Source organism: Camellia sinensis, chromosome 3 (genome assembly GCF_055761805.1).
Source record: "Camellia sinensis isolate YWXY chromosome 3, ASM5576180v1, whole genome shotgun sequence".
Classification (NCBI taxonomy): domain Eukaryota; kingdom Viridiplantae; phylum Streptophyta; class Magnoliopsida; order Ericales; family Theaceae; genus Camellia; species Camellia sinensis.
The window spans coordinates 159,418,769-159,438,848 of NC_138963.1; the positions used below are offsets into that span (position 1 = coordinate 159,418,769).

A 20,080-nucleotide genomic window follows, 5' to 3' on the forward strand; every position below is an offset into this window, starting at 1 on the left:
GCGGATGTGGCAGATAATGATGTAGTGGCGAATTCAGTAGAGAACACGGTGGATAGAGAGCAAGTGCAAATGGATGGAGTTAATGAGTCGTTGGCAGATCCGGTGGTCAATGCAATAAAGTATGGTCTGGGAAGTATAGAACGTAATGAAGGTGGTAATGTGGAAGGTCTGGAGCTGGTGATGAGCTCAAGGAATGAGGCGTCAGTTGAATTTCAAAATGAGATGGGCCTGTTTGCTCACTGAAATTTCTAAGAAGTGTTTGTGAGTCTGATTGTGTTAGGCCCAATATTAATCTCCAAGTCGTTTTAAGTGGAATTCAGTCTGGGGCAGCAGTTGCAGAGCCCATTGGGGTAGATTCAAATTTTTAGTGAAAGTGCAGCCCAATATCAAATTAGTCCATCTCTACGTCCAAAACCAGTCCTAGCTCAAAGAAAGGACAAGGATATTGCGGCTAGAAGTGGTCTGACTGATAATAAGGGGAAGAAACAAGGTCCTCAATTGAGAAGAAGAGTCAAGCATCATAGAAGTCTTCCGCTACAAAAAGGGGTTCTGCCCAGTCCAAGTCTCAGAAATGGTGCTATTTTTCGAGCTGCTGCGGCCGCAATTTTAGCTTCAATTTCACATAGTAATGCTTCAAGAAGGAGGAAGGAGATTCAGGAGGAGGCTCTTGCTACCTTGCAAGTAAGGAAGGTTCTTGGGCTAGATTGTAAAGATAAGGAGCAGGAGGTTGTCAACCGAATTGTAATGCTTGAATTGAAGGATAGGGAGAGGGTGGAGGATGCTGAAGGGGCTGTTTAGGCTGTTAGGTAGGCTCTGGAGGTCAGGTGAGTGTCTAACATTTATTGATGAAGATAGTAACATGGAATGCTAGGGGAATGGGAAAACCAGAGAAGAGAAGGAGCATTAAGAAGCTAGTTAATGACCGAAAGATAGAGGACTTGCTACTTCAGGAAACTAAGAAAAGCAGTGTTGATGTTGGGTTCATCAAATCTTTGTGGCCAATAGAGGATGTGGGCTTTTTGGAGGTGGGCGCCGATGGAAGTGCAGGTGGTCTTCTCTACTTATGGAATCCTGAGGTATTTGAACTTAAAGAGTGCTGTTGCAATAGAAGTTTTATTTTGATGAAAGGAATACTTAATCACTCTTTTGAATGTGTAGTTGTTAATGTGTATGCACCAAATGATGTTAGTGGCCGGAGGATTTTATGGGAATCATTGTCCAAATTGAAAGGAGCCTTTTCAAGTCCCTGGTGTATTGGAGGTGACTTCAACGAGATTATGTTTATGAGTGAGAGGAAATGGTGCATAAGAAGAGATAGGGGGATGAAGTACTTCAATGGTTTTATTGATACTATGGAGTTGTTGGACTTGCCAATGTTAGGAAGATCATTTACATGGTGCAATGATGTGGAGGGTGAGAGGTGGAGCAGGTTAGATAGATTTCTTTTGGTAATTGGCTGGCTTGAGAAATTCTCCTTTAAGCAGTGGGGATTAAATAGAAGTATTTCTGATCATTGTCCAGTTATCATTATGACTGATGAGAGGGACTGGGGTCCAAAACCATTCAGGTGTATCAATGCTTGGAGCTTACATCCAAATTTTGTGGTTGTAGTTAGGACTGCATGGGATAGTTGTCCGGTAAGTGCGTGGGCTAGTTATAGGATTATGAAAAAGTTAGGGCATTTGCGAGGTCAATTACAAAGATGGAATAGTGTAGTGTTTAGTAATGTGGATGTAAAACTGAAAAAAGCTGAGGATGAATTGCATGAGTGGGACTTAAAGGCTGAGTCTAGAGATTTGCAGGAGTTTGAGAAAAGTCACAGAAGAGGTGCAAAGTTCAGTTTGGGACCGGAAGAGGAAAAAAGAGAACATGTGGCAGCAAAAATCCAGGTTGCTTTGGGCTGAAAATGGTGATAAGAACTCAAGGTTTTTTCATATGATGGCTAGCAGAAGACAGAGGAAAAATATGCTTGATTTTGTGTCAGTGAATGGGTCTTTCGTGGTTCGGCCAGACTTGATTAAGTAGGCAGTGGTGAATTTTTTCGAGAAGTTGTTTTCAGAGGAGTGGGAGAGTATGCCTACATTAGTTCGTGTAAGTACTAAAATAAGTGAACAAGCTGCAACTATGTTGGAATTTGAATTTACAGAGGAAAAAATCTGGGTTGCTATGAAAGAGTGTGATGGGAATAAGGCTCCTGGGCCTGACAGGTTCAATCTAGCTTGTTTCCAAAGGTGTTGGTCCATAATGAAGGATTAGGTTATTCAGGTGTTGAAGGAATTTCACTTAAATGGGAAGCTGGCTAGAGGTGTAAATAGTTCGTTTATTTCACTCATTCCAAAGAAGGACAGTCCTGTTGGGTTATCTAACTTTAGGCCTATAAGTTTGGTAAACTCAGTGTATAAAATTATTCCGAAGGTTTTATCTAGACGATTGAGGCAGGTTCCTCCTCAGATTATTAGTGAAGCGCAATCGGAATTTTTGAGTGGTCGATGTATTTTCGATGGAATCTTAATTGCTAATGAGGTAGTTCACTGGTGGAAAAAAACCAAGAAGAGAGGAATTGTTCTTAAATTAGATTTCGAGAAGGCATATGACTCGGTGAATTGGGGGTTCTTGTGCTCCATGATGTACAGTTTTGGTTTTGGTGAAAAGTGGGTGGGTTGGATAAAGGCATGCATATCATCAGCTAGAGTTTCTGTGTTAGTTAATGGGTCCCCAACATCAGAATTTTCGCCTCACAAAGGTCTAAGGCAAGGTGATCCTCTTTTACCTTTTCTCTTCAACTTGGTGGTGGAAGGTCTGAATATTTTACTGGAAAGAGCAAAAGAGTTAGGTCTCATCAAAGGAGCTGCTATGGGTCATAGTCAGTTAAAGGTGTCTCATCTTCAGTTTGCGGACGATACAATTATTTTTTGTGAGGCAAGCTGGGAGGAAATCCTTACGATGAAGAGAGTTTTGAGATGTTTTGAAGTAATGTCTAGAGTTAAGATTAATTTTCATAAGAGTAAAGTATGTGGAATTGGTGTTGAAGATGAATTGGTTCAGACATTTTCCAAAAAGCTGAATTGTTTAACTCAGAAATTGCCTTTAAATTACCTAGGTATGCCTCTAGGTGCAAATCCCAGGTGTAAGAGAATGTGGCAGCCAGTAGTTGACAAATTCAAGAAGAAACTAGCACTATGGAAAAGGAGATGCCTATCATTTGTAGGTAGATTAACCTTGATCAAGTCTGTATTATCTAGACTGCCCGTGTATTTTCTGTCTTTATTTAAAATGGCTGTGGGCATTGCTAATAAGTTGGATAGAATTCAGTCTACTTTTCTGTGGGGTGGTGATGAGGTAAAGAGAAAAGTGCATCTTGTTAAGTGGGAGGAGGTGTGTAAAAATAAGTGTCAAGGTGGGTGAGGAAGCTTAGTGAATTTAATGAGTGCTTGTTGATCAAATGGTGGTGGAAATTTGGTGTGGAAGATAAGGCCTTATGGAAAAAAGTGTTGTGCAGCAAGTATGGTTAGCTTGGAGGTAGGTGGAGTCCATTGGGGGTGTTTGGTGGGGCTTTTTTGAGCCAACTTATAACTTCTGACTTTTAAAAAGTTATTTTGGACTATTTGGTTAAACTTATTTCAAATAACTTCTGATTCTAACAACTTATTTTAAATAAAAAAAGCTGATTCTGAGATGCTACTCACCCCTTGCTTCTGATTATCAGCTTCTGTTGTGGACATGTTAATACACGATTATACTCTTAGATTTTTATTTTTTATTTTTTTAAAAATAGAAAAAGACCCAAATGGACTATAAAATATTATTATTATTTTTTATGAGAAATGTTGACAAATAGTGAATAATAAAAAATAAAAGTCAATTGAAAAATCTGCTTTACAGCTTATTTAACAAACACTACTCAGCAACTTAAATATATAATCAAACAGCTATACCAAACAGATTAATAGCTTCTGATTAAAGTCATAATCTATAATCTATTTTAACAACTACACCAAACAAGACCATTGTCAGTGGAGTTAGGGAGGGGGGGGGGTTTGTTTTGTGGAAGGATATTTTATTCTTAGCTGCTCGAAATCCATCTTTGAGGGAGTTCTTTTTCTCTAATTTTAAGATTGTGATTGGAAATGGCATTAGGACAAAATTTTGGGTGGATGTGCGGTGTAATAACCAGAGCCTCTCTCTTGTTTTCCCTAGACTTTTTTCCTTATCAGTTCATAAAGATGGTTCAGTGTTTGATTTTGTGCAAAGGAAAAATGAGGGTGATGATTGGAATCTTATGTTTTAGAAGACAGCTTTTTGCTTGGGAAGAGGAGGATCTGTCTAACTTGTATGAGTACCTTCGAGTTGTACTCAGTTTAAGGAGTAATGTGGAGGATCAGTGCACTTGCCTGGCTAATCCATCTGGTGCTTTCTCTATAGCCTCTACGTGGGACTGGATGGCTTCGCATAAAGGGTGTAATCTCAGATTTGTAATGAAAATCTGGAAGAATATTGCACCTCCTAAGGTACAATTCATGTCTTGGTTAGCTTGGAAAGGTAGGATGAAGTCTGCTGCTTTTATGCAAAGGGTTGGGGTGCTCAAGTCTAATGCAAACATTCTTTGTGTTTTTTGCAAGACACAGGTGGAGACTCAGAGTCATGTCTTGTTGCATTGTAGTAGTATTTGGAAAGTGTGGTCTGGGATTATTGATTGGTGGGGTCTGTGTTGGGCTATTCCTGAATCAGTTCAGTCTCTGTTTAGTTGGTGGGCTGGTTCTAAGGTAAAAAAGAAGGTCAAGATGTTGTGGAGAATTGTTCCCATGGCTATGTTATGGTCAGTTTGGGAATTAAGAAATGCTTGTTTGTTTAATAATGCTCAACCTCATTTTGCGAATTTGGAGGAGTTGGTGAAGGTTAGAGTGGCATTGTGGGCAAAGTCCAGGTTGAAGGATCTGCATTATTCTGTGCATGACATTATTTCAAATTTATGGCAAATTTGCTATTCAGTGTAATCGGGGTGCTGCTGGTGTATTGACTGCAAGCAGAGGTTACTGCTGGTAGGTTGGATGTCTGGCTTCGGTTGTTGTCTATCTTGTGGCTACTGTTGCGATCAAGCTTTAGTGTCTTCTGTTGCTGTTGAGAATAAACTTGGCTACTGCTGTTGCTGACTCTCAGCTAAGGTGTCCGCTGCAATCTGATTGGTATAGAGCGCAAACGTGTGGAGTCTGATCAAGCATTAGTGTAAGAATGTTTTGGTTATCTGCTAAGAGATGGGTGAGGGTTCTATGCAATACTACTAAAAGGTCTGTATTATGTTCTCAAAAGGCCTCAGTTTGGACTACCAGTAAATCCTACAAGGATTTCATGCGTAAGGTTGATGGATGTTTGAAGCTGGAGATAGTCAGAGTTTTTTTTGTTACTTGTAACACACTAGCCAAGTTTGCTGGTGTATTACTCATAAGATTGCTGGTGGTGTTTTGGTGTAGGTGGTTTGGCAGACCTTGATGAGTGGCTGGGGGGTCTTCATTTTTGTATCTTGTTTAGTTGCTCTGTTTTGGATTGGCATCTCACCAATTGGTGGGTTTTGTGCTAACAAATGATTGTGCTTCCTCCTTGGTGCCAACCTAGTTGGGATTGTGGAGTGTTGGCTATGATGTTTTTGCACTTCCCTCTTTTATTGATGGTTATTGTTGCTTGTATTTGCTCATTTCATCAATAAAAGTTTTTCTTTTTCTTCGCTGATCAAAAAATGATGCTTAACTCACCCTTCTCAAGCAATATAATTTTAACAACGATATTACTCGTCCATAAATATGGCTGGCCATTTGTTTCTTTCATGTTTTTGCAAGTAATGAGGAAATCTTTTTTCAGATAACACTTGTCTCGTACGCCGAATGGGTAGGAGATGCTTAAATCCCCGCAACAGTTGATGCAGCCAAAATTCTTCAACTCTGCGTCTGTTGGTGCTGCACTTTCTGGTGATGACAATTCCACCACCATTGCTACTTGTACTAGTAGCGTCATGAGGATGACTTGTAATTGCGTTCCTTGTGAGGACGACGCCATGGGCTTGCTTTCTTAATTTTCAGCTTTCTTGCCTGCTAATAACTGCTTATTACTTTTCTGCTTTTCCTCTTGGCCTTACCAGTCATCATATAAATAACCTCACAATAATTTTTTTAATTCTTACTTTAATTTATATAAAAATTATATATTTCATCATCAGAATGATGTAAAAAACTCTTTGCTCTGAGGTCACTGCCTCCACAACTTAGCAATATTTCAACGGAAAATGATTGGGACAATTATTATTCAGTGTAAAATTTTAAAAATAATTTTAGAACAATGGCAAAAATTTATGTACATTAATAATTACAGTTTTAAGTTTTTTCATAAATTTGTCATTATTTTGCAAAACCACCACGGTGTTGAAATTTTCCCAAAATGATTTGGGTAATGCTATAGAAAGGGTAAATTTCACTTTTAGCCCAAAAGATTTCACTCAAATTTCATTTTAATTTTTATTGTTTTAAATTGAATAATTTAATCCTTATACTTTCAATATAGTTTTAATTTGGTCTTGCCGTTCAGGTTAGAGGTTGAAATTATAGACCTTAAAACACTTGTCAATATCTTATGAGTTACAAGTAGAAAAAATTAATAAAAAATTGGACGGAATGACTAAATTGAAATTGACTTAAAATGTAGGGGATCACATATATTGTTCATATTAAAATCATATAGACTAAAGTGAAAATTAAGTCAAACTGTAATGGTATAAAGTTTAATTAATTCTATTTTTTTTTTATACAAAATGATGTGACTTTATATCATCATTTCATTTAAAAACACCCATCATTTGATTTAAAACTCTAAAGATATAATTGCCCCACATCATTTTATATGAGTTTTATTTATAGAAAATTCTATTTGTAAATCATTTTAATAACAGTAATATTACAAACTCAGAATTAACTATTAGAAATTATTCAGAATTATCATCTTGTGATTAAAATTTATTATATATATAAATTTCACATTATATAAATTTTATCTCCACCTCACCATTACCCACCCAAAAAATTTTAAGTTAATAACTCTGGTTCCTACACTTATTGTTTCAATAATGTTAGAGCAAAGAATGGGAGTATATTTCCCATGCAGTATTTCCCAAAAGACAATAGCCAATAGGAAAAAGGTTCTCTCTTGCAATTTTACTGATCGAATTTTCGTGTTTCCCTGTTGCGGGCCTAGTCCGAGCAACCATGATAATTCAATTTATTCATCTGGCAGGTTTTACTAAGATAGATCGTTCACGTAAAAATTCAGATTGATCCAATATTAGTGCATATATAATCAGATTACACTAATCACAAAAATAAATAAAAATTATGATAAAATTCAAATTACCCCAATGTGATTTGAAACCAAAACACTTCAACTCTCATTTGGTTCAAATATAGTAATAAAATTTATATGTAATTTTAGACTAAAATGTATTTGTTAAGGGAAATTCTATTTCCATCACCCTAATAAACTCAGTGGACACACTTAATCAAAAATTAGATTAATGACAATTATATCCTAATTAAAAATTATTATAATAGACATTGATTAACACTCCTAATAATATATATACAAATTCTCTATACACATCTTTTAGAAATAAAAATATCTCAATACACTTTTTGAAACAAAAAAATTAAACCCTAATTTTTTTTTATAGTCACTTTGCTTTTTACACACTCTGCACTCATCTTTGTTATTTGCAAACAAAACATCTCCTCTATTACTTTAATTTTTAAGTTTATACTCAATTATTAACATCATTTAATTATTAGTTCAACAATTTTTATTTGATTTTGATCAACACTCCTAATAAATTTTTTTTTTTTTTTTGCGTTTTTTAGTCGGAAACGCAGTGCCGAATTTGTTAAATTAATTCGGTTATCAAATACCGAAAAAATATGAATAGTTCGTCACTAGAACTATTCGGTCTTAGAGTTCTGAACAAAATTAATATTTTCGGCACTGGAATACTGAATTTTGTTATTATTTTCGGTTTTTATTATCCAAATTATTTTACTTACTTCGGCTCGTAGAACCGAATTGAAATTTTCCCCGGGGAAGAACCTAGGAAAGGTGGGCTGAATTCAATTAAAGAGGGTAGTGGCGACATCATCAAGAATATTTTCAAGATATTTTTGCACTGAAGAACCAAGTCAATTTATATAATTGGAGCATCGTCTTCTTCCCTCCTGTTTGAAGAACCTAGTCAATTTATAATTTTGGGGCATCGTCTTCTTCAAGAAATAGGATGATGATGGTGAAGATATTTTTGCTTTAATCTTGTTTGATTTTCTTCTTCCCTCCTGTTTGAAGTAGAATTGTAAATTGAAATAAATTAAAGTGTGTGTATTTTGAGGGTAAAGTGTGTGTACATATGAGTGAAGGATTTATTTATAATTTTAAGGATGTGGATTGAGATAATTACTTAATAATTAAATTAATAGAGATATGTATTGAGAAAAGATTTGCCCTGAGTTTATTAGGGTGGTGGAAATAGAATTTTCCATTTGTTAACCCCATTAACAATAGACATGGAATGACTATAATAACCCTTAAGCCTTCTGGTTCTTTTTGCGTGTGGTTATTTTCTCTCTATCCCTATTTACTTATACACATAATTTATACATTATGTATAAATTACCTTTGATAAGAGCACGTGGCAGTGAATCACAAGATGTGATGTGATATACTTTATACACAAGATGTGATATGGTTGACAGTGAATCACCTTGGCCTATGACAGCCCCTTTGATAAGACCACATGACAGAGCCCTATGCAGTAGAACATTCAACCCTTCAGCAGACGATACTATAATTTTCTGTGAGGCGGTTTGGGAGGAAGTGTTGACAGTTAAAAGAATCTTGAGGTGCTTGTTGAATTCACCCCATGTGAAGGGGAAATTGTCTTGTGAACACACCTTGGTTGGTCAACAAGGAAGTAGGCTACCAACCATGTCAAAGAAGGAGGCTGCCGAAGTCAAGCATGGAGGCTACCCAATGGCACTCCCACCTACTCCAAGGTGTATAAAATGGAATGGTGATGGTGAGTTGTAAAAGGGCAAATGGCAAAACACATTGCTGAGAGAAAGGCACAAAACAGAGAGAGCTAGTGAGAGCTATTTTCTGTTTGTCAGAGAGTGTGAGTGAGTGTGTTATATAGAGAGACAGTGAGTTGAGAGTGTGTAATCTCCTCCATTTGTTGATATATAACAACATCGCTCCCGTGGACGTAGGCCGGTTTGCCGAACCACGTTAAAACTCTTGTGTTTTTGCTTGTGAGTGTCCCCTGGTGTGCCCACGATCTGCAACAATTGGTATCAGAGCCCGGGTGGAGAAAAATCGAGTTTTTTCCGAAAGTGTCCAGATTTCGAAGTGGTCGAAATCCACTTTTGAGCATACCAGGAGGAAGGTCAGGAGGAGAGGAGTCCAGAACAGCAAAAACAGAGCCCAGAAGCCTCTCCACGCGCCCTCACGCGCTCCTAAAAGTTGGCGCGTGAGTCACAGTCTCGACACGCGCCCACACGCGCCGTTAAGGAACCCGGCGCGTGGTCCCACTCTCATCCACGCGCCACACGCGCTGACGGAGGAAGAAGACGAGTGGGGGAAGGCGCGTGTAATACACGCGCGTACCACGTCAGCCGACACGTCAGCCACGTGTCAGACACGTGTCAGCCCAGTCAGCCTGAGCCGCTGACCAAGCCGGGTTGACCAGCCGTCAAGCCGCCGTTGACCGCGCCGCCTGCGCCGTTGACCGAGCCGTTGACCTGCCAATCCGGAGGAATTATCTGGTGCTTCTCAGGCGCACCAGATTCAGCAAATCTGAACCGTTGAAACTGTTTTGGCTAGATCTAGGCCATTCGGAGTCCGTTTTTGGCGATCCAATAGTGAGTCCCAACTATTTGGAGTATTCCGGACACATCCGTACGGTTAGTTTTTGAATCGGAGGCATTCAAACTCTTTTGGCTAGATCTAGGCCATTCGGAGTCCGTTTTTGGCGACCCAATAGTGCGTTCCAACTATTTGAAATATTCCGGACCCATCCGTACGGTCAGATTCTTTCATCGAAATTTCTTTAAAAAGGGAAGAAATTTACAATGGCAGGAAAAGGCGCAAGTTTCATGATTGAGCCTTTTAATGGTAGTAATGACTTTACCCTGTGGCAGCAAAGGGTGAAAAACATTTTAACACGAGAAGGTCTGGTGAAAGCTCTTCTCAAAAAGTCCAACAAACCGGAAGACATAAAGGATGACAAGTGGGAGGAGTTGAGGGAATTGGCAAACAGTACAATTCAGTTGTATCTCGGGAACAACACACTCCGGGAAGTCATCAGTGAAGTAGATCCGGCGGAGCTATGGGCAAAGTTAGAGATGAGGTACAAGTCAAAATCTTTGACAAACCGGTTATCTCTAAAGAGGCAGCTATATACACTTAGAATGCCAGAAGGTGCGAACCTCACAGAACATCTGGACGAGTTCAATAGGATCACAATGGAATTGGACACCATTGGAGACAAGACCCAGGAGGAAGATAGGGCTATGATCTTGCTGGTCTCTCTACCTGCATCATATGAGCATCTCAGGACAACTCTATTGTACGGGAAGGATGCTCTTGGACTGGATGAGGTGATTGCTACGCTCATTTCTCATGAGTCGATGAAGAAACAGGAAGGTAGCAGTAGCAAACACCCAGAAGGAAATGCCATGGTTGCCTCAGAAAATGAGCAAGGCAGAGGTAGGTCCAATGATAGACGGGGTAGATCCAAATCAAGAGGACGTTCGCAATCAAGGTCAGGCTTCAGGAGAAAGTGTTATTACTGTGATCAGGAGGATCACCTCATAAAAGACTGTGCAAAGCTCAAGGAGGACAAAGCACAAAAGGAACAGGCAAGCTCATCAAATGTCGCTGCTGCAGTAAATGCTAAGGATGAGTATGCATTTACAGTTTCGTCGAGTATGACGAAACCTGATTGGATCTTAGATTCCGGAAGCACATATCATATATGCATGGATAAGAAACTTTTTTCTACCTACCAAGCCAAGGATGGAGGTATTGTTCGAGTGGCTAACAACACTGTGAGTAAGATTGTTGGCATGGGAACAGTACGGCTGAGAATGGAAGATGGAAAAATTTTCACGTTGGATGGAGTCCGACACGTGCCAAGACTGAAGAAGAATCTAATTTCCTTAAGTATGCTAGACATGAAAGGTTATAGCTTCACATCTAGCAAAGGAAATCTCAAAGTCATCCATGGAGATACGGTGATGCTACATGGACGACTGGAGGGGAATCTGTACAGGCTTGTGGAGAAGGTTGTGACAGACGGAGCTACTGTCACTTACCGGGCAAGACGTACAAGACATGCACAGAAGAGACATAGGGCCCAGCAGACATGGCAACCAAAGTGTACAAGAACGCATGGAGGCAGTTCGGAGGTGCACAAGACGGAGCCATTGCGGCCAATTTTAAAGACAGCTCAGAGCAAAGAGACCAAGACAGCAAAGCATGTCCCAGGAAAGAAAGTTTCTTTTGCTCCTGAATTAGAGACATATTGGGATCTCTCCAAGACTGGATGGAAGGGAGAGATGCCATCTCAAAGAGTTGCAAAGTAAAGCTTTGCATGGCACCCCAGTGAGGGGGTGCCGGGCACTCCAGGCAAGGGGGTGCAAGCATCTCAGTGAAGAGATGCAGACTTTGTTGAATTTGGGCGTGACAAGATTAGCAGCAGTGTGTGCAGTGGATCACCTCACATGGGTTGAGGGGGTGATTTGTTGAATTCACCCCATGTGAAGGGGAAATTGTCTTGTGAACACACCTTGGTTGGTCAACAAGGAAGTAGGCTACCAACCATGTCAAAGAAGGAGGCTGCCGAAGTCAAGCATGGAGGCTACCCAATGGCACTCCCACCTACTCCAAGGTGTATAAAATGGAATGGTGATGGTGAGTTGTAAAAGGGCAAATGGCAAAACACATTGCTGAGAGAAAGGCACAAAACAGAGAGAGCTAGTGAGAGCTATTTTCTGTTTGTCAGAGAGTGTGAGTGAGTGTGTTATATAGAGAGACAGTGAGTTGAGAGTGTGTAATCTCCTCCATTTGTTGATATATAACAACATCGCTCCCGTGGACGTAGGCCGGTTTGCCGAACCACGTTAAAACTCTTGTGTTTTTGCTTGTGAGTGTCCCCTGGTGTGCCCACGATCCGCAACAGTGCTTCCAGCTAGTCTCTGGTCTGAAGATTAATTTCTCCAAAAGTCTTGTGAGCGACATTGGTGTACCGGATTGGCTGGTGGAGGAGTTTGCTAATAGACTTCACTGCAAAAGTAAGCGCCTGCCCTTTCTTTATCTTGGCTTGCCTCTAGGTGCCAATCCAAGATTGAGAAAAACTTTGCGTCCAGTTGTCGATAAGATTAAGGCCAAACTGGCATCTTGGAAGATGAAGTTACTTTCATTTGCGGGGAGGTTAACTCTCATTAAATCAGTGTTGTCTTGTCTACCCATTTATTATCTTTCTATTTTTAAGATGCCTAGTTCAGTGGTTAAAGTAGTTGAAGCGCTACAAGCATCTTTTTTATGGGGTCTAACTTGAAAAAGAAGATTTACCTTGTCAAATGGGATGAGGTGGCCAGAAGTAAAGCTCATGGTGGACTTGGGATTAGGAAAATTTAGAATGTGAATGATTGTTTGTTGGCTAAATGGTGGTGGAGGTTTGGAGTTGAGGACAATGCACTCTGGAAGAGAGTTATTTGCAGTAGATATAAATCAATTTGTGGGAGATGGATGCCTGAGTTCAATGCAATCGCTAATTGTTCAGTGCTATGGAGGGGGGGGGGGGGGGGGGGGGGTATTCTTCGTATTTCTCTATCAAATCCAAGCCTTCTGAATTCATTCTTGGAGAGCACTAAGATAGTGGTTGGAGATGGGGCCAGGGTGAGTTTCTGGTTTGATCAGTGGCTTGGGAATCAATGTATTAAACATAGCTTCCCCAGACTATTTAGTTTGTCAAATGAACAGGACCTATCTCTGAAGTTGCTGGTACAGAGAAATGCTTGCTGCAATGGCTGGAATCTTACTTTTCATAGAGCTTTATTTGCTTGGGAGGCTGAGGATTTGGATAGATTGTACCTCTTGCTGAATCAGTCTCAGGTTCAAACCTTTAATAAGAATGATTAGTGGAAGTGGTTGCCTTGCCCATCTGGTCAGTTTAGCACCTCATCTCTTTATACTCTGCTAATGTCTTCTATTTCTGGTTCTGTGGGGGTACCTAAACTATTGTGGTTTAATGTCTCTCCTCCAAAAGTTCAATTCCTTGGGTGGTTGGTATGGAAAGGAAAGTTAAAAACTTCGGAGTTCCTTCAACGTATTGGTGTTTTGGGTCATAACGCTTCAGTTAGCTGTGTGTTCTGCAGATCTCACGTGGAAACAGTGCCTCATGTTATGCTATGGTGTCCCTTTGTTTGGAGAATCTGGTCTGATCTTTTAAATTGGTAGGGGCTGTAATGGATTGTACCTGCTACGGTGGAGGGTCTGCTTCATTGGTGAAGTGGATTTAAATGGAGAAAGCTGAAGAACAAAATATGGAGAACAATGCCCTTGGCAATTCTGTGGTCCACTTGGAGGTTTAGAAATGAAGCTGTGTTCATTTGTAAGGAACCTTTGCTAGGTGAGATTTGTGAATGGATTAAGTTGAGAATTAGCTTCTGGGTAAAAACGCATACTTCGGACTATCCATACACAGTACAGCACTTTATGTCTAACTTGCATCTAATCCGATATGATGGAGTTTAGGAAATTCCTGGGTGTGATAGCTCTGTTTGGGCTGGTTTTTGTTTTCTTGGTTGGCTTCTCGCCAATCTTGCGGTGCTTGCATATGTTTGGGTGTTCAAGCGGGTGCCAACTTTGTTGGGATGGGCTTGTAATGCTGTGATGCTTGCTGCATTTCGCTTTTCTTGCTGCTTGGTGTAGCCTTTTGGCCTTCTTTCTTTTTTCTTTCATTAATAAAAATTCATTTTGCTGATAAAAAAAAAAAAAACATAATTTATACGTTAACAAACATTAATTCAATTAAATCACAATTTAATCTTAAATCTTTAATTATTTATTATAATCATTAATTTTTTTAATTAAATTTTGATTTAATTTATTCTAAATCAGTCTCACAATCAAGCATACATATATTTTACTAGCAATGCACCCATGGTATGCACAGGAATTATTTTTAGAGAAAAAAAAAATGGACATAATTTATAGCTTAAAATATGTTTGTTTTAATTTTTTTTAAACAATGATATTTAGACTTCATTCTAAATCAATTATCTTTATCTTATAACCTCTCAAAAGGGGAGTGTAAAAATTATTGCCATTGTTTTTTAGTTTTTGGGTGCTAATGCATTAGATGATTAAATGAATCACGAACATGATACTTTCAATTTTATTTTATTTTATTTTATTTATTTATTTTTTGTAGGATTCAAGCTATTTAAAACACATATCAAACTTTACTCTATTTTTCTTACTATAAAAATTCATATTAAAATAATATTTGAGCATAGTGTTTGGTAAGAGTAAAAATTATAAATTTCATTGTTACTATTTAGATATTTCAATTCTACATTTTCAATCATTTGAATTTTTTACTATTACTATTTAGATTTCATGTTAAATTTTAATATTGAAGCTATTCTCAAATTTTCTGGTTCTTACTTAGATATAACTACAATGTATAGAAATATTATCATATTGAACAAAACCGACACTTTCATTATGTGTATTTTATAATTTATAAATTTAATAATTTGATAAATTTGCCTTGAAAATATAAGTCTTAACGACTCTACAACATTATGCTTTATATAATAGTAAAATGTGTGTGTGCGCACTTGAAAACCATAATTTATGTGATATTAATTAAAAGAACCAATAATAAAGAGTCATGTATATATCAATATTTCATAAATTAGTGACAAAACAATATTTTACTATATATAATAGTAAATACAGATTTAATCGGGTTAGTACAATTTAAGTTTTTGGGTTAATTTTTAATTTAAAATTATGTCAAACTATTTTATTGGTCAATGCCTAATTTATGGATAAGAACTTGGTCTAGACCTGATATAATATATATATATATATATATTATCAAAATATTGGACCGTGGTATCATTAAAAGATGAAGTGTTTATTTACTTTAAGAATAGTTTCTTAATTTACCTAAAATTTTAAATATTTTTTATTTTATTAAGTTTTGTATAATTCGTATAATTCATACTTAAACAGTTTTAAAATATATATATATATATATATATTTCGAAATAGGAAAATAATTAACAAATAAATGAGAAAAATTTAGAAATTTGAGAAACCTATATTGAGATTTTCATCATCAATTTAAGAAATAAAAAGTTTCTATATTGTTGAAAATTCCAAAGATTCTCTAATTAATGACAAAATTTGAATGGTATTTTGTTATTGATAATTAAAATATAAAAAAAAAAACAAAACAAAACAAAACAAAAAGAAAATTGATGAGAACCAATAATATAATGACACATATATTTTTACATTATAAAAATTCAGAAATTTGAGAGAAATTAATCTAGATTTTCATTAATAAAGACCTCATAAAGTTTTTACTCATATTATATAATATGTAGGGGCGACGACACAGTGGTGTTGATGGGTTCTCACCCCCCATCAACCAAACAAATGCTATTTTTTTTTTTAAATATTCATAGTATTAATATTTTATTTTATATGATTTGATTCTTTTAAAAAATTAAAGGACTCTATCACATAAAAACAAATAAATTTAAAATGGTGATAGCATGTTAATGGTATTATCATTTAGTACTGTTACACCCTCACGTATCTATGTGGCAAGAAAATTATATTTAATATTTTGTTATTTATCCTTTCATGTATATATATAGGGGATTTTTTTTTAAGATCCCTGTTATTAAGATTTTATAAAATAAAGGACACTCAATATTTTCATAATGTCTAAGGTCCCTCAATATCGATCCAGAGAATTTTTCTAGATAAATCACAGAGAAAATTCCAAATTTCTCTAGATACATCACAGAGAAAATTCCAAATTTCTCTGGACACATTACGAGGAAAATCTCACCCGAGAATTTCTCTAGATTCAACCTAGAGAAATTTCCCTCTCTACCTCAGAGAAATTTACTCAACCCTAGAGAAAATCCCCTCAAACCAGAGAAATTCACTTGTAAACCTTTTGAAACAATGAAAACATACCTGGAAACATAGCAAGCCATTTAATCATTTGAGCTTCAAGTCTAGATTTCAGCCTTTGTAACTTCTTGAATTTATTTCAAATTCTACACAAGAGTTTACTTCATTTTTGTTATCTGCAGTTTGATGGCTTTAGTGACTTGGATACATACTCACAGAGAAAATCTCATCACCAGAGAATTTCTCTGGATTCAATCCAGAGAAATTCTTTAAAACTAGAGAAATTTTCTGCATCACCCAAAAAAAAAAAAAAAAAAAACAAAAACAACAACAACAACAACCTAAAACAATGGCTTGAATTATTGAATGTCTCTGCAACTCTCTACATCATCCATTCATCCATCAATCCCAAAAACCCAACTCAGTCAAATCTACAATAAACCAACTCTCTGCATATTTATCAAGTTCCTTTTTAATTCTGTTTTTGGTCTTTGAAATTTCTCTGGACACTTCAACCCAGAGAAATTCTTCAAAACCAAAGAAATTCCCTCTCCACCCTAGAGAAATTCACTCAAACCTAGAGAAAATCCCATTCCAACCAAGAGAAATTCACTCAAACCAGAGAAAATCCCCCTCTCTAACCTAGAGAAATTCCCCCTCACAATCTTTTCTCGTTGAAAATCATAAACCTCAGGCAAAATGTGTTCCATGGTTCACAAGAACAAAATAAATAAATAAATTGATTAGAACAAAATACTAGCAAGTCAGAGAAAACTCATTCAATTGTTTACAAGAAAAATAAATAATAGAAATTACTTGCAAGAAATTTACTAGGCAAGTCAAGAGAAAATAACAAAGCATTGTCCATGTGAAGGTCCTCAACCATCTCACAGTGTCATCTCCTTGTAAAGCAAGGAAGTGTTCATCTTGCTTAATGCTCTCTTTAAGAGACTCCTCTTTCCAAAAACCCAAAAAATCCCTGACCTATGGAATGAAAAAATTAAAATCCATAGTATGAATAAACTACTTAAGACAAAGAGGAAATTCACTCAAACCCAGAGAAAATTCAAATTTCTCTGGGTTCATTTTGACCAATTTTCTCTGGGTTTTCAAATTTCTCTGGGTTTATTTTCACCAATTTTCTTTGGATTTTCAAATTTCTCTGGGTTCATTTATAAACCAGAGAAAATTCAAATTTGATCAATTTTCTCTGAGTTTATTTTCACCAATTTTCTCTGGGTTCATTTTGATCAAAGTGTTGCATCTCAACTTGCCCAACAAAAGGAGTTCAACTTGAAGAAACCTGCTTCATATCATTATGACCTCCTTCTTTTGGGCTTCTTGGTGAGCTATTGGCCATGGAACTTCACTTTCTTTCTGTTTGTTTTTTTATTGACTTTTATCACTTCTCCAAGGGTGTCACAAATTATTGAACCAGAGTGATTGCCTATGGTTATAGTGAGTGCAGATTTTGCCTTCACTCTTTGATTTTTTTTTCCTTACCAAGTCATATTATGTGGTCTTATTGGTATTCCTCCTGCCAACAGAGTTATTCCCCAATCTCCAATGCATACGAAAAGTTTGGCCACTCTGAAACATCAGGTAATATTTATTTTACATGGCTGTTGTTTTAGCAGAATCTTTTTCTGTATAAACCATATCAAATTTCAATGTGTAGGAGTTTCTTTGCATTATGTATCTCTGCCTTTTCTAATCCAATGGCATCTTACTTCCTTTTTGTAGTCTGTTTTAAGAATTCCCTTGTTGTTTAGAGTGTCTCTTCATTTTGTCACATCAGTACCTGTGTTTCTATTCTTGTTTTTCTATATTGATATCAGAAGAGAAAAATATTTCTTTTGTCTTCCTCCTTGAAACAACTTCTACGGAATAAACTTGTATCAATAGCAAAAAGAAGTATGAGTAAAAATTCAAACCTGGGTCAATTGTACCGAAGCATACAAGAAGCATACAATGAAATGCAGACTATGATCAAGGCAAGTGTCTGTCTACTAATTTCCCAAATCCTAACTACATTTTTTTTTTCTTTCTACCATACCCAATCCAAATAAACTTACTTGTATTGGTTTAATCAGCTTTGCTGCAGAACCCTACTACTAATATCTCTGACCCAAAACTACCATTTCCGATTTGCTTGGTGTTTTCCCTATTTTGGTTTAAACAACTCAGCTGCAAATAATCAATCACTCTCTCTCTCTCTCTCTCTCTCTCTCTAACACATGTAGAAACACTTTGAATTATATCTACGGAAATATACCAAACTGATTGAAAAATTCTGTTTGATCTGTATCTGCCTCATAACCCACAAAAATATACCAAGTTGATCTGAAGGGAGAGGCACCGGCAGCGGTGGTAGAAACAGTGGAGGAGGTGGTAGCTGCGGTGGAGGCGAAGTGATGAGATCGGGGAGAGAGAGAGGTGAAATTGATTTGGAAATTTCTCTATGTATATATGAGTGTGGGGGTTGAGGACCTTAGACATAATAAAACAATATTGTGGATCTCTTACATTACTAAATATGGGAGAGGGATCTTAGACTAATTTTCCCATATATATATGTAGCACATTCTTCACATGTATGTTTATTGTTTGTAGGTGATATTACGTGTCAATTGTGATATGGTGATATAATATCACAATGACATTGAATCTTTATTCATCAAATAAGAATGCACACCCATTAGACACGTACTGTTTGAGAAGTTTAAATCACTTTGTTTAGCAAATAGCTTTTAAAAATAATTTTTAAGTTTTTTTTATTTTGTGTTACTTTCTTTCGGTGAATTTTTTATAATATTTTAAGTAATTTTATTTTTACTTTTTTTTAGATTTACTAAATCTAGATATACTTAGAAAGTAAAATATTTGTAATTTTTTTTATAAAAGTTAATCAAACACAAAAACTACAAATGTTTACTACATTTTTCACAACTATTTTATATTTTAGATGCATCTAAATGAAAAAATATAAATTAAAAAAAATCACCAAAGATAACAAAACACACAAACACAAACTCAAACTATTTTTAAAAACAACAATACTTGGCAACTCGAATTTTCATGGTCTGAATGGCTCGAATGTCTCAAAACGACGTTGTTTTGAGACATTCGGGTCATAAAAATTCAAGCTACCAAGCATTTTTAATGTTGTTTACTTTATTATTATTATTATTATTATTATTATTATTATTATTATTATTATTGTAAATTGTAAAACTTAAACTTGTAAAGTGACCCATCTATAAAAATTTGAAACGGTTCTGCTACGTAGCCTGAAATTTCCAAGCTCGAAATTGGCCCCAATCTAAAACGACATTGTTTTGGATTTTTTTTTTCTTCTTTCTCGTTTTTTTGAGATGAAGATGAAGATGAAGAAGAAGCAGAAGCAGAAGCAGAAGCAGAAGAAGAAGAAGAAAAGAGAAGAGGGAGCAGCCAACAACATTCATCAACACATCGTTATCATCAATAACAATTCCCCCCCCATTCATCTTCAGATCAGATCCACTAGAAAAGAAAAAAAAATAAAAAAATAAAAAAAATCAACATCTTCATCAACATTTCATCATCATCATCAACAACATCTTCATCATCATCATCAACACATCATCATCAACCCAAAAAAAAAAAAAAAAAGATTCAAAGCAGCCAAAAAAAAAAGATTCAGATCCGATCACCGCCATCACCGTCTTCTTCTTTTCTTCCTCCACCTCTCCATCTTTTCTCCTACTTCTCTCTTCATCTTCTCTTCTTTTCTCTCATTTCTCTATCTCGCCTTTGTCTGTGTTCAAAAGCAAGAAAAGGAAGAAAAAAAAAAAGGAAA

At 36.5% G+C, this 20,080-nt stretch overlaps 1 protein-coding gene across 1 annotated transcript; it reads left to right on the forward strand.

The window, feature by feature from the left end:
- Nucleotides 1-875: 875 nt before the first annotated feature.
- Nucleotides 876-9,105, forward strand: LOC145821978 (uncharacterized). Its single transcript, XM_082918543.1, has 5 exons — nt 876-1,889; nt 2,266-3,339; nt 4,215-4,895; nt 4,990-5,039; nt 8,772-9,105. Exons 1-5 carry the CDS (start codon nt 876-878, stop codon nt 9,103-9,105), a joined length of 3,153 nt encoding a protein of 1,050 aa, XP_082774669.1.
- The last annotated feature ends 10,975 nt before the right edge of the window (nt 9,106-20,080 follow it).

Coding starts and splice junctions, on each gene's coding strand:
- LOC145821978 (XM_082918543.1), top strand. CDS start 876: ATGGGAAAACCAGAGAAGAGAAGGAGCATTAAGAAGCTAGTTAATGAC. Junction 1,890..2,265: donor ATGTGGCAGCAAAAATCCAG/GTTGCTTTGGGC, acceptor TAGGTTATTCAG/GTGTTGAAGGAATTTCACTT. Junction 4,896..4,989: donor ATTTGGAGGAGTTGGTGAAG/GTTAGAGTGGCA, acceptor TTTGCTATTCAG/TGTAATCGGGGTGCTGCTGG.